This window comes from Peromyscus californicus, unplaced genomic scaffold (genome assembly GCF_007827085.1).
Source record: "Peromyscus californicus insignis strain IS unplaced genomic scaffold, ASM782708v3 Scaffold_10__1_contigs__length_136768540, whole genome shotgun sequence".
Classification (NCBI taxonomy): Eukaryota; Metazoa; Chordata; class Mammalia; order Rodentia; family Cricetidae; genus Peromyscus; species Peromyscus californicus.
This window is the reverse complement of record NW_026294391.1, coordinates 101,039,280-101,052,895: the sequence shown is the minus strand read 5'-3', so window position 1 is coordinate 101,052,895 and position 13,616 is coordinate 101,039,280. Positions and strand designations below refer to the sequence as shown.

General features: G+C 40.1%; 1 protein-coding gene across 1 annotated transcript in view; it reads right to left on the bottom strand.

The window, feature by feature from the left end:
- Window positions 1-13,616, bottom strand: part of Nkap (NFKB activating protein) — a 26,002-nt gene extending 12,386 nt beyond the window's left edge. The window contains exons 1-5 of the mRNA XM_052738196.1: window positions 13,091-13,616; window positions 9,576-9,656; window positions 3,673-3,743; window positions 3,355-3,495; window positions 1,795-1,858 (exon numbers count right to left, since the gene is read on the bottom strand). Coding sequence (XP_052594156.1) covers window positions 1,795-1,858; window positions 3,355-3,495; window positions 3,673-3,743; window positions 9,576-9,656; window positions 13,091-13,470 — 737 coding nt within the window. The 5' untranslated portion in view covers window positions 13,471-13,616. The remainder of the gene's footprint in view (window positions 1-1,794; window positions 1,859-3,354; window positions 3,496-3,672; window positions 3,744-9,575; window positions 9,657-13,090) is intronic.

Below are 13,616 nucleotides of genomic sequence, written 5' to 3'. Positions count from 1 at the left end.
TTCCTGTTTACTTAGGTAATATTATATCCTTCTGGGGTCTTTGATGGAGTTGGTAGCCAGGTAGTTATAGTTGTAGTTTTCCTTAGTTATGATAGAAAGTAAATTAGGTACAGAGCTTTGAACTCATCAAGATAGAATAAACAATGGAGTATTTTCCCCAAATATGCCAAATACAAATGGACTGGACTAATTCTTACCTGATAATTGTTCTTATTGTGCACAGTTTTATTATGTTAAAGTTAAAACCTTTCCTTTTTATTTAGACAAAAAGGAGGAAATGTGGAATAATCTTTTTGTACACTGTAAAGAAGTGTCACTTGGATTGGTTTAATAAAAAGCTAAAGGGCCAATAGCTAGGCAGGATTTTCAGGGCAGAGAAAACACTGAGAAGGTGAGTCGCCAGCTGGATGCAAAGGGAGCAAAACACACAGGACAAGAGGTAAAAGCCACAGGTCATGTAGCAACATGTAGATGAATAGAATTGGATTAATTTAAGTTATAAGATCTAGTTAGAAATAAGCCTAAGCTATCAGCTGAGCTTTCACAATTAATAAGAAGTCTCCGTGTTGTGATTTGGGAGCTGGCTGGCAGGACAGAAAACGACTAGCTACATGTAATCCTAGCACTTGGGAGCTGGAGGCAGGAGAATCGGGAGTTCAAAGCCATCCTATACTATCTAGTGAGCCTGACGCCAGCCTGGGATATATATGACCCTGTCTCAAAAAACAAACATACAGGGGTTAAAGAAATGGTTCAGCAGTTACCAGTGCTTGCTGCTCTTCCAGAGAACTATAGTTCATATCCCAGCACCCATATCAGGTAGCTCATAACCACCTGTAAGTCCAGCTCCAGAGGATCTGATGCCCTTTTCTGGCCTCTCCAGGTACCTGTAGATGTACATGTCACAGACACAGATGCATCTTTTTAAAAAAAACATAGAACAAGCCCAAATACAAAAAAAATCCCACAAAACAAAAAAAGCAAAAAACCCACAAAACAAAAACAAGTTCTCACCAGTGTAAGCATTAATAAATATTTTCAGTATAATGGGTTAAAATATAGCAAAAATGTTTAAATAGCAGCATTCAAAGTAAACTACCACTGTTCAATCTCAATGACATACTGAATCTTGACAAAGACCAGCAGTGTTTGCTAATATGGCAAAAAGAGACAAGACATTAGTTGCCTACTGATAGTGTACACAGCACCACCTAGAAGTATTCCTGGCCAAAGTTCCAATTTGAACCTTGCCAAACTCAAGAGACACACCCAACTCTCCAGGAAATAGAGAAGACAGAAAAACATGCTAAATCACTCCAAATAACCACTATAATTTAGGGACAGTATTAGCATTCTGATATGAATAAACTGTAGGAAAAAAACTACAGAGAATTGATAGTTAACTTCTTTTTTGGTTTCTCAAGACAGGGTTTCTCTGTGTAGCCCTGGCTGTCCTGGAACTCGCTCTGTAGCCCAGGCTGGCCTCAAACTCACAGAGATCAGCCTACCTCTGCCTCCTGAGTGCTGGGATTAAAGGCATGCACCACCACTGCCCAGCAACTGTTAAATTTGTAAGCACAATAAAAGTTACTATATTTTTTTAAGGAATACCTTTTAGAGAAAGCTACTAAATTACTGAATTATTTATGGAGGGAATGATAACTTTCATTAGTACCAAAATAACTGGAGGGTGATAGAGACTACCCATAATTGGTCAGACTGGGTATATATATATATGGGGACCATTATACATTTTAAGTTTTTTCATTAAAAAAAAAGTAAAGAAAAACTGACGTTCTCCGTTTCCTCTTCTTTTCCTTTTTCTTAGCTTTCTTTGCTCTTCTTTTTGTATCTTCATCTGAAAATTAAAGCACATTATTATTGAAAAAAAATTTGAAGTTCAAAATCCCAATATTTTAACAGATAAATACTGTATTGTTGCAAATATTCATTTGTTGTTACAGAGAAATTTATTCATTCTAACATTTACTGAAACTTGCCAGGAATTATACTAGGGGCAAGAATCGAAGAAATTAAAGTCATGGACCAGCAAGATGGTTCAGTGAGTGAAATGCTTACTGTCAAACCTGATGACGTGAACTGGAGCCCCAGAACCACATGGTAGAAGAAGAGAACTGATTTCTATAAATTGTCCTCTGATCTCTACACACTGGCTGTGGCATGTATGAGTGCACACACACTCATACACACACACACATACAATAAACAAATGAATGTAAAAAAACTAAAGTCACACTAAGTATTAGTAATATCGGGAATCACTATTAATTTATTCATTGAGTTAATGGCATTGGTTAAGTAGGAAAACATCCTATTTCAAAGAGGTACATATAGAAATATTTAGTCAAGGAATGATAACTTACTCTGAATAGCTCAGCAACTTCTCCCACCCACATATTTTAAACGTCAAAATGCTTACAAAAGCTAATAATAATAATAATTACATTGTTCCCTTTACTTTCCTGGGAATTGTTAAAGTTTCACAGTGAGAAAAACAAAACCAAAAAGAAACAACTCTGTGTGCATGTGGCAGAGGAGAAGAATGCTTTCCAGAATCTCAGTGGAATGGAGGGGAGATGGTAATGGAATGAGCATAATCTGGACTAAGAGAGAAAAGCATGGGGTGCGTGAGGATACAGAGGAGTCTTGAAACCTGCCAGACAGGCATTGGCAAGACGACTCAGTTGGTAAGGGTGCTTATTGCTGGGCTTGAAGACCTGAGTTCAATTCCCCAGGACCCACATGGTGGAAGAAGAGAAATTTCAACTCCTCAAAGTTACTCTCTGACTTCCACACATATACTGTGGTGTGCACATCCACATACATATACACATATGCACAAAATAAATGAATAAAAGTGTAATTAAAAACATAACTGATTTGGGAAGATAATTAAGGAATGGTTGACCTGGAAGTGGTAACTAGTTGTTTTTTGAAATCAGTTTATTATAAAAGTAGCGCATGTCCATTGCTGCACTGTGTAAGCCCAGGTGGATGCAGGGAGTGACAGGCTCTGGAGGCAGAGGGCCTGCTGTACCAAGTGACACATCCGTAACTGCAGAAAAGAAAAGCTGAGTGGCTGGAGAGACGGCTCAGCAGTTAAGAGCACTGGCTGCTCTTTCAGAGGACTGAATTTGATTCCCAGCAACCACCTGGTGGTCACAACTGTCTGTAACTCCTGTGCCAGGGGATCTGATGCCCTCTTCTGGCCTGCACAGGCAGAGGGAATACACACGGTGCACAGACATGCTTGCAGACAAAACACGCACACACATAACATTTTTAACAGTTAAAACGCATTCTAGGGTTTGCAGAATGACATGGCTTTCTCACCACTGGAGTCTGTGTCAGATTCAGAGTCACTGTCACTATCTTCAGAATACTTCTTATGTTTTCTTTTAGATGACTTTTTCTTTCTCTTTTTCTTGGATCTTTCTTTTGAATGACTAGATTTCCTTTTCTTCTTCTTCTCATCTGTTGTTAAGTACAAATAAAAAATTAACTTCTACAGAAGTATTCCCGAACATTACTATATTTGAAATACTGAAAAGAACTTTGGTATCCTGAGTAAAAGCAGGTCTAACGTCCAATTATTTATAAACATACTTTTCAAATTTATGACTTAATAAATTCTTTATTTTACAAAATTACCTTCTGAACTAGATGCTGAAGTAGTGCTTTTCTTTGGCTCTTCATCCTCTACTGGTGTATGTTCATCAGAGCTGAATTACAGAAAACAGTTGTAAGAAATATCTACATAAAGCATTAAAATATGCACTTAAAATTTTTCAGTTTGGGCTGGAGAGATGGCTCAGAGGTTAAGAGCACTCGCTGCTCTTCCAAAGGTCCTGAGTTCAATTCCCAGCAACTACATGGTGGCTGACAACCATCTGTAATGAGATCTGGTGCCCTCTTCTGGTGTGCAGGCAGAACACTGTATACATCATAAATAATAAATCTTAAAAAAAAATTTTTTTTTAAATTTCAATTAACAGCACTCATTGCCTAAGGAACCTTCAAAGACAGCATTTAAAATTATTACTAATATTGTTGTTGTTATTATTACTATCTTATGTATATAGGCATTTAGCCTACACATATGACTGTGCCTGGTGCCCACAGAGGCCAGAGAACGTATCGGATCCTCTGGAATTTGCTATGTGGGTGCTGTGGATCAAACTCAGGTTCCCCAGATGAATAGCCAGTGCCTTTAACCACTGAACCCTCTCTCTAGCCCCCAAAGACAAGAGTATATTCAGGAGTCTACTGTCGTCATAATAAAAAAAATGACTTATATTTACATAATGCCTTAGAGTTTACACAGTACTGTTAAAAAAGCAATGTGCAAGATTTATATTTTCAGAAGAAACTCACAAAAGTTGAGAAATAGAAAACATAAGGAAAGATCAAGAAAAGGCAAACATGGAGACTGACAGAAGAGTTCATGATTTTATTATTATTTTTTGGCTATGGGGATCAAACCTAGGCCTCAAAAATGTTAGGCAATTTTGCTTTATCACTGAGAGATATCCTAGCTCCAGAATTTTATTCTAATTAGGTAAAGGATATACACTAGAACAACTCCCATCTCCCCAGAACCTAACAGACTACAGAATCTGCAAAATAAATTCTGAAAGTAAGTTTTTGTTTGGGGGTTTAAATACATTTTTTTCATTTAGTTTATTTAGAGCATGTATGTGTGTATGTGTGCATGCGTGCGTGCACGTGCATGTACACTACTGTGGAGGTCAAAGAACAATTTTCAGGATTTGGTTATCTCCTTCCACCCACTGTGAGTCCCATGGATCAGCCTGAAGTTGTCAGAGTTGGCACCAAGCACCTTTACCTGCTGAAAAATCTCACTGGCCTGGATAATTTTCTTTTGAGACAGGGTCTCTAGCCCATGCTGGGGTTGAACTCTCTATGTAGCTAAGGACAGCCTTTCACTTTTGACGCCCCTGCCTTTACCTCTTCAATCCTAAGATTATAAATCATGTACCACCATGCCTGGTTTATTTGGTGCTAGAGATCAAACCCAGGGTCTTATGAATTCTAGATAAGCACTCTACCAGCTGTTATCTGCTCAGCAAATAGAGTGTGCAGTGCTCTTGCATAGGATCTGAGTTTGATTCCCATCACCCATGCTGGGTGGCTCACAATCACTTATAACTCTAGCTCCAAGGAAATCTGATGTCCCTGGCCTCTGGGGACACTAACACCTAGCTGTGCATACCCATAGAAACCCACACAATATACATAATTAAAAATAGACATGGTGATACACACCTTTAATCCCAAAACTTAGGAGGCAGATGCAGGTGGATTTCTGTGAGTTTAAATCCAGCCTGATCTACACAATGAGTAGGCCAGCCAGGGCCACATAGTGAGACCTTGTCAAAACTAGTAAATAAATCTAAAATAAATTTTTTTTAATACTTTAGGAAAGGTTCTAAAAAATTAAAATACTTTGATGGTACCCAAGGAAAGTTCTCATATTCTATCATCCTTTCCTTTAAAGTTTTAAAGATCATACTGTGGGGGAACCCACCCCCACTTTTTTCCCAGGGTACTCTTGAAAAAAGAGGGATAAGAGATATTAGGTAGAAAGATAGAGGGGAGAGAAACAAAAATATGGGATAGCCTTGGGAGGGCCTGGACCAAGATCCACCAGCCCCCTTCTGTCTCTTCTAAGGGGACTTTTATAGGAATGCCAAGGGGTGGAGCAAAACAACCTCCCCCTAGCACAGCCAAGTGCAGACCCTTCCAATCACCTGGTAACTACACACATGGTCAAGCAATCCTCTAACTGCTGGGTAAAGCAAGCCCAGATCTCACTAGGGAACATTTGTGGGCCTCCACATCACACATGAAATAACTTATGTATTATTTATCAAAATATTTTTAGGGTTTCTTTTAATTCTCATTCAATGAGTGGTGGGGAATATTATTTTAAGGTATGTTACTTTTGTTGATGTTGCATTTGTTTAACTCTGTGAAGCTGTGTTACTGTGCCTGTCTAAAACACCTGATGGTTTAATACAGATCTGAATGGCCAATAGCAAGGCAGGAGAAAGGATAGGTGGGGCTGGCAGGCAGAGAGAATATATAGAAGGAGAAATCTAGGAAGAGGGATTGAAAAAGCAGCAGCCAGAGAAGGAGGAGGACCTCAGGGGCCAGGCACCCAGCTACACTCACAGCAAGCCACAGTAAGAGTAAAATACAGAAGTAAGAGAATGGGAAAAGCCCAGAGGCAAAAGGTAGATGGGAAAATTTAAGTTAAGGAAAGCTGGCTAGAAACTAAGCCAAGCTAATGCCGAGCATTCATAATTAAGAATATGCCTCCATGTGTGATTTATTTGGGAGCTGGGTGGTGGGCCCCCCAAAAGAGCAAAAACGAACAACAAATGAGTTCAAGTATCTATAGGAACAAGTTTCAGAAATACTGCTTTATCACCCTGACACAAATTCTAAGCTTCTTGTTAAGTACACTGTCTCAAACAAACAAACAAAAAAATCCAAGAGTGGAGCTGGGCAGGGTAGCTCATGCCCTTAATCCCCACAGGTGCATCTGAATTCAAGCACAGCCTGGTCTACAAAGAGAGTTCCAAGACAGCCAGGGCTACACAAAACCAAAAACATAAACAAACAAACAAAAGAAAAATATGGAGCCAGCAAGTTAAAGGTGCTTGCTGTCAAGCCTGATGACCTGAGTTTGATCCTTTGAATCCATTATGTGGAAGGAGGGAGCAATTCCCACCTGTGTGCTGTGGACACCCCCATAAAACATTAACATTTAAAACGAAAATAAATGTGGAATAAAAAAGTAGTCGACCTTCAGAGTATTAGATATAGGAAACACTTTTTAAATGGCAGTATATTAATTTAAAAAATTCTTGGTGACCTTACTGTACACTTGAAACTCTGAAATTTTAAGAGGGAAAAACTATCAAGATATAAACATATGGGATGAAGAGGTGGCTCAGTGGTTTAGTACATTGGCTACTCTTCGCAGAGAACCCAGGCTCAATTTCCACCACCTACATGGCAGTCCACAACCATCTGTAACTCCAGTTTCACAGGATCTAATGCCCTCTTCTGACCCCTGCAAGCCCAGGGCATGAATACAGTACACTTACACACAATGTAGGCAAAACACTTATAAAATAAAATAAATATTTTTTCAAAAAAGATAGGCATAAGCAAGAACTTTCTAAATAGGATGCCAGTTGTTTACTAAATAAATCCCCAGATCAACAAATGGGACCTTGTGAGATTAAAACACCTTGTACAGCAAAGAAAAACAACTGAGTGAAGAGAGCACCTAAAGAATGGGAGAAAATCTTACATCTGGCAGATGAGGATACCAAGAATATACACGGAAACAAAAAACTAAAGAAACCACTACAATAAATGGGCTAAGCTAGGTGGTGGTGGATCCCACCACTGGAAGGCAGAGGCAGGCGGATCTCTGTGAGTTTGAGGCCAAACTGGTCTACAGAGTGAGTTCCAGGACAGCTAGGGTTACCCAGAGAAACCCTGTCTCAAACAAACAAACAAACAAACAAATACATGGGCTAATGAAATGAACAGACATTCCTCAAAAGACAAAATACAAATAGTCAATAAACACACACACAAAAAATGTTCAACTTCACTATCCATCAGGGAAATGCAAATGAAAAAGACACTGAGAGTCCATCCTACCCCAGACAGTATGACAGCCATTAAGAAAGCAACTAATGCCAGGCAGCGGTGGTGCATGCCTGTAATCCCAGCACTCGGGAGGCAGAGCCAGGCGGATCTCTGTGAGTTCAAGGCCAGCCTGGTCTACAGAGCTAGTCCAGGACAGGCTCCAAAGCTACAGAGAAACCCTGTCTCGAAAAACCAAAAAAAAAGAAAGCAACTAAGTACAAATGCTGTTGAGGATGTAGAGACCAGGAAGCCCTTATATACAGCCAGTTGGAATGTAAACTAATTCAGCTTCTGTGGAAATCATATGGAGGTTTCTCAAAACACAAAACTAGATCCTCCACAGAATCTAGCCATACCACTCCTGGGCATCTGCCTGAAGGATTACAAGTCATCACATCACAGAGACACTCACACAGCAATATAAACTGCAGACTATTCACAGTAGCTCAGTTATGGGGTCAAACTAGGTATCAACAACAGAGGAATAGACTTAAAGATGTAGTGTATGTGCACAGTAGAAACATTTTCAGCCAAAAAGAAGACTGGGTTACATCATGTACAGGAAAATGGATGCAATAGGAAATAATCCTATTGAGCAAATTAAGCCAGTCTCAGGAATACAAACTTCATGTTTTATACACTTTGTGGTTCTCGGATTTCATGTAGTCACATAAAATCATGTGTGTATGTATAAAATGAAAGAAGAAATGAAACTGTTTAGGGGAACAAGGGGATGCATTGTGGGCAATAAACAGTGTTATGTCTTATGAACTTTTTTTAAATTTAGGGGCCAGAGAGGTGGCTCAGTTGATCAAATGATTGTCACACAAGCACAAGGACCTGAGTTCAGATCCCCAGCAGCCACAGAAAAATGATGGGTGGGCTGGCACTCACCTGTAATTCCAGCATTTGGAGACACAGAGACAAGACAGAGTGAGTGAGTGAGTGAGTGAGTGAGTGAGTGAGTGAGTGAGAGAGAGAGAGAAATGTAAATTTTAAAAGGTAGACAAGAGATCACAGAAAATTTGACTTCAAATTCTGGCCCCCAGCACACAATCACTCACACACACTACTTTTTTAGGATTTTGAGTGTCTACTTTTCCCAGCTCACTAGCCCATTTCCACCCTCAGAAGAGCCTTCTTTCTTAGTAAATTACCTCTATTTTATCACTTATACTAACACCTAGCAGTCTGATAGTGGGTTAGTTGAAAAAAAAATGAAAAATAATATAAACACAATATAAAATATAATGAATCTTTCTGAGTAAGAAATTAGTGCTTCAAGAGTTATAATTTAAAGACAGCAATTAAGCTGGGCATGGTGATCTATGCAAGTAATTCCAGCATTCAGGGGGCTAAGGCAGGAGGATTGCTGTGAGTTTAAGTCCTGCCTTGGTTGTTACACAGTGGGTTCCAAATAGCCTGTATTACAATACAAAACAAAACGAACCCCCACAAACAATGAATGTGCTAAAATCTACTAGCAGTATCTGTAATCATTACCCATGTTCCATGTTTTTTAATATAAAGGGTAAAATAGCATAAATCATAAGAAATCAAAAAAATCTGATAAGTACTTGAAGCTCTTCACTTAAAAATTTTGACAGTAGGGCTGGCGAGATGGATCAGTAGGTAAAGGTGCTTGCTGCTAAGCCTGATGACCTGAGTTCAATCCCTGGGACCCACATGGTGGAAGGAGAGAACCGACTCCTGCAAGTTGTCCTCTGACCTCCACCTGTGCACATACATACATGTACAAATAAATAAAATGTGAGAAAATATAATTAAAAATTTTTTGACTGCAGACCAGGATTTAAACAAATGCTATTAACATTGTAAAATAATATGTTTAACCCACTTACTCTGGTTCAGGATTCTTTGGAGAAAGTCCCCAAACTTCAGGAGCTCCCAATTCTCCAATTCTCTCTCTTTCACTTAATCTCCTGAAAGAGATAAATATTTAAATTATAATTCAATGGATGAACTGTTTCCTAAGCATATAATAAAACTCAACAGGAATCAAGTCTTCTAGTATTATTTTCCCCATATATCTTTGAGACAGGATCTTACCATGTTGCCTAGGCTGGCCTTGAACTCCTGGGCTCAAGTGATCTAGCCTTCCAAGAAGCTGGGGCTACAAGAACACCTGGATTTATCTATATGTTTGAAAAATTAATAAAAACTTGGTTTAAATATAAACTCATTAGGTAGGATTTGATGTTCTGATAGCATCATAAACTTGCATAAACTATGGAGTGCCTCAGTAGCAGTGGCAGAAATGGCAGTTAGACAGACTGTCAAGGGCATCCTTTTTGCTGAATGTGTGGCATAACTACCCATTTAACTGTAAAGTGTAACAGAAAGGTTTTGTGGGGGGAGTGGTTTGGGTTTTAGTTTTCGGTTTTTCGAGACAGGGTTTCTCTGTGTAGCTTTGGAGCCTGCCCTGGATCTCACTCTGTAGACCAGGCTGGCCTTGAACGCCTGCCTCTGCCTCCCGAATACTGGGACTAAAGGTGTGCGCCACCACTGCCAGGCTAAGGAAGTATTACGTTTAAAAATAAATTCATTTGTTTATGTTTATTTATAAAGGCAGGGAAATCTTTTGATTTGGTCAAACTTTCAGTTTTCAGGAACCTAGGAATTGGTGAAGAAGATAAACATGAAATGAAAATAAAGGGGATTCTGAAAAGGAAGAAAAATTTTCTTTGACAAAAACTGTCCTTATTAAGGTTTATTACCAGTTTTTCTTTTAGATCCTTTTTGGAGAAGGAGTACATTCTCTACTTTGGGGAGAACACTTTTTTTTTCATTTTACGTATGTGACTAATTCTGCTTTAATATTTACTACTACTCATAAACTTATAATACAAATTCTGGGCTGGAGAAATGGCCCAGTGGTTAAGAGCACATACTATTCCTGCAGAGGACTGGAGTTTGATTCCCAGCATCCAAGACGGTTGGCTCTCAGCTGCCTTAATTCCAGCTCCAGGAGATCTGATGCTTCTGGGTTCCCAAGGCATCTATGCTCACATGTACATATCCATACACAGACATACATGCATACACATAATTAAAAATATAATAAAAATAACACCAGGTATGGTTGATCGCCTCAGTCCCAGCACTTAGGAGGCAAAGACAGGCAGGTCTCTCTCTCTCTCTATTTGAGGCCAGCTTAGTCTACATAGTAAGTTCTAGCACAGCTATAGACAGACCTTGTCTCAACTGCCCCTCAAAAAAAAATAAAATAAAAATAATTATTTGAAGGGGGGAAGCCTGAATTCTTTATTCCTTAAAGTGTAGTGGCTTAAAACTCACAGGTTTTTTTTTTAAAGCATAACAATTACAAAAGAAATATAATGGGCTTGATTTTCTTTTATTTTAACTTCTTTAATCATGGGGAAAGGTATTTGTAACTACACAGAGCCAGACTTAGAGGGTGTTTTATTTGATTAAAAAGATAATTTAAAAAGGGATACATCTGTTTATAACTGCTGGGGGGAAAATGCCTGCCCAATCATGAAGAACACAAACAGTCTCATACCTGTTGCTCCTGTAAGGCTTTAAAATTTCTCATTTTTAAACATTCAGTACAAAGCCTAGCACTGTGCCCAAGACATAATGTTTAATAGAAACAATAAACTTCGTATCGTCTAAAAGTACAAATGCAAATTTCATCATAGCAAGTATAACATTCCAGTAAATCCTCTCCACCTCTTTTTGAGACTGGATCGCATGTAGCAGGGTCTAACTAGCCTTCAACTCCTGATGGTTCTGACCCTTTCTCAAATGTTGGGATTAGAGACATGACCTCACAAAACTCATGGCTCACCATTTGCTTTTCGACTGTCATACTCTGTGGGTACTATACCATGCTGAACAATTTAAATTGGATAGGTAAGTCTCTAACAATTCAGAACTGTCTTACTGTTTCTGTTTCCATGCACTTATGGAAGTTATTACAACCTTAAAAGCCTTGTTACTAATTTCCCTCAAGCCTTTCTGGAGTACTGATCCAACCAGGGCCTCAGGTTTGCTAGGCAAGCACTCTTCCACTGAGTTACAACTCTGGCTTCTCCTTTTTTAATGGTGAAGAAGTGAAGATCAGAGAGGTCAACAAACTTGCCCCAAACTACCCTGCTTCACGACAAACAAAGCCTTCAAACTCAAGCAGAGTGATTGTGAAGCCTGCCCTTTTTATAATCATACTTTATTTCCTCCCCTGCTGGAAGAAAAAAAATCATGAAAACAGTTCAACAGTTGGAAAGTTAACTTGCCCCTCAATGCCTGTAATGCTTAAAGTTTTATCCCTTTTAAACACATGGTACAAAGCCTAGTACAATGCCTAAGACATAACGTTTAACAAACATAATAAATTTCATAAATATTAGATAACTAATGCAGTAATATAAGCCTCTCTCTCAAAGTCTCACTTTCCCTCAGGCTGACCTTAAATTTATTCGGTAGTTCAGGCTGGCCTCCAACTAATTGTGACAATTCTGCCTCGGCTTTCTGAATGCTAGAATCAAAGGAGTGAGCCATCATGCTCAGCTTTTTTTAATTTAACTATTTTTTGAGACATGGTCTCATGTATACCAGGATGGCCTTAAACTTGCTATGTAAATGAAGACGACACTGATCTGACTTCCCTCCAGGGCCTCACAGCTGTTGCAACTACAGGTCTGTGGGTCTTTTAAAATAAGAACTCCATTAGAGGAGATCTGATCTCATTCCTGCGTTTGTTTTTCATGATCAAGATGGCTGGGACCACTTCACAAAACTCTTCCTTAACGTAGCCCCATCTACAGCTTGGCAGAGCATTTTTTTTTTACATTCATCTAATCATCTTGCATAGAGGAAGGTTTCCTCCTATCCAATACAGATCCTTAATTACAATCCTTCCCAATTCCCCGCAAAACTTTTCCACTGACAAATCCTGTTATCTCAAACTTGTCTGTTCCTTCATGCAACAAGCAACCGTTGCAGGCCTCCCAAGAGGCAGGCACTACTAATTCTGTGATCAATGAAATAGGACCTCCACTTCCACAAGTTCGGTTCAGTGTAGAATAGACAAGCTCACGCATAATGACGCAACCAAGGAAATACAATAGAGCTGAGGCTCTTAGCGATATCTGCCTGCAAAGACAGGAGGGGGGAAGTGGGTGGTGGAAAAACGGGATACTTTATGAAGGAGTCTGGGGATGAATGAAAATATAAGTTAGAAAAGGATAAATAAAAAGGTCGTGGGGTTGATTGAAGAAAAGGATGAAAAAAGTGCGAGGCGGGTGGGAAGCGAAATACAAACAGAAACAATGAACGACAAGCCGGACTCAAAGACAAGCGGACTCGTCCAAGAGGGTGCGGCGATCTCACTCACTTCTGCCGCAGACTCTCCTCTCTCTCCTTGTCCAGCAGGCTTGGCCATGGCTTGTCGCCCCCGTAGGGGCGCGAGTAGCCGCCATAATAGGCAGACGAGGATGCAGAAGCAAAAGGGGCACTCCGCTGCGCAGAGGGCCGCTCTCGAGAGCGCGATCGAGAGCGGGAGCGGTAAGATTGATTTCGAGAGCTTTGGCTGAAGCCACTGAGCGAATGGCTGAGCCCATTCCGGTCACAGAGACGAGAACAAGAGCGCGAGCGGGAGCGGCGACCCCGCGGGGAGCGGGAAGATTTGCTGGGCTTAGGGCTCCTCGACGAACTGCGACGTTTTCCCCCAGAGGCCTCCCGTTCAGGGCTACGCGAGCCTGAAACAGGAGCCATGGTGGTGGAAGCTGAACCCGCCAAGGGGCGGAACAAGGGGGCGCTCTCGCGGCCCCCAAAGGTCTAGGATGCCTAGGGTCCGGGAGCCTGCAGCGTTTATCAAACCAGAAAAAAATCTTGGAAGCAGTTCCGGGTACGACGGTAAA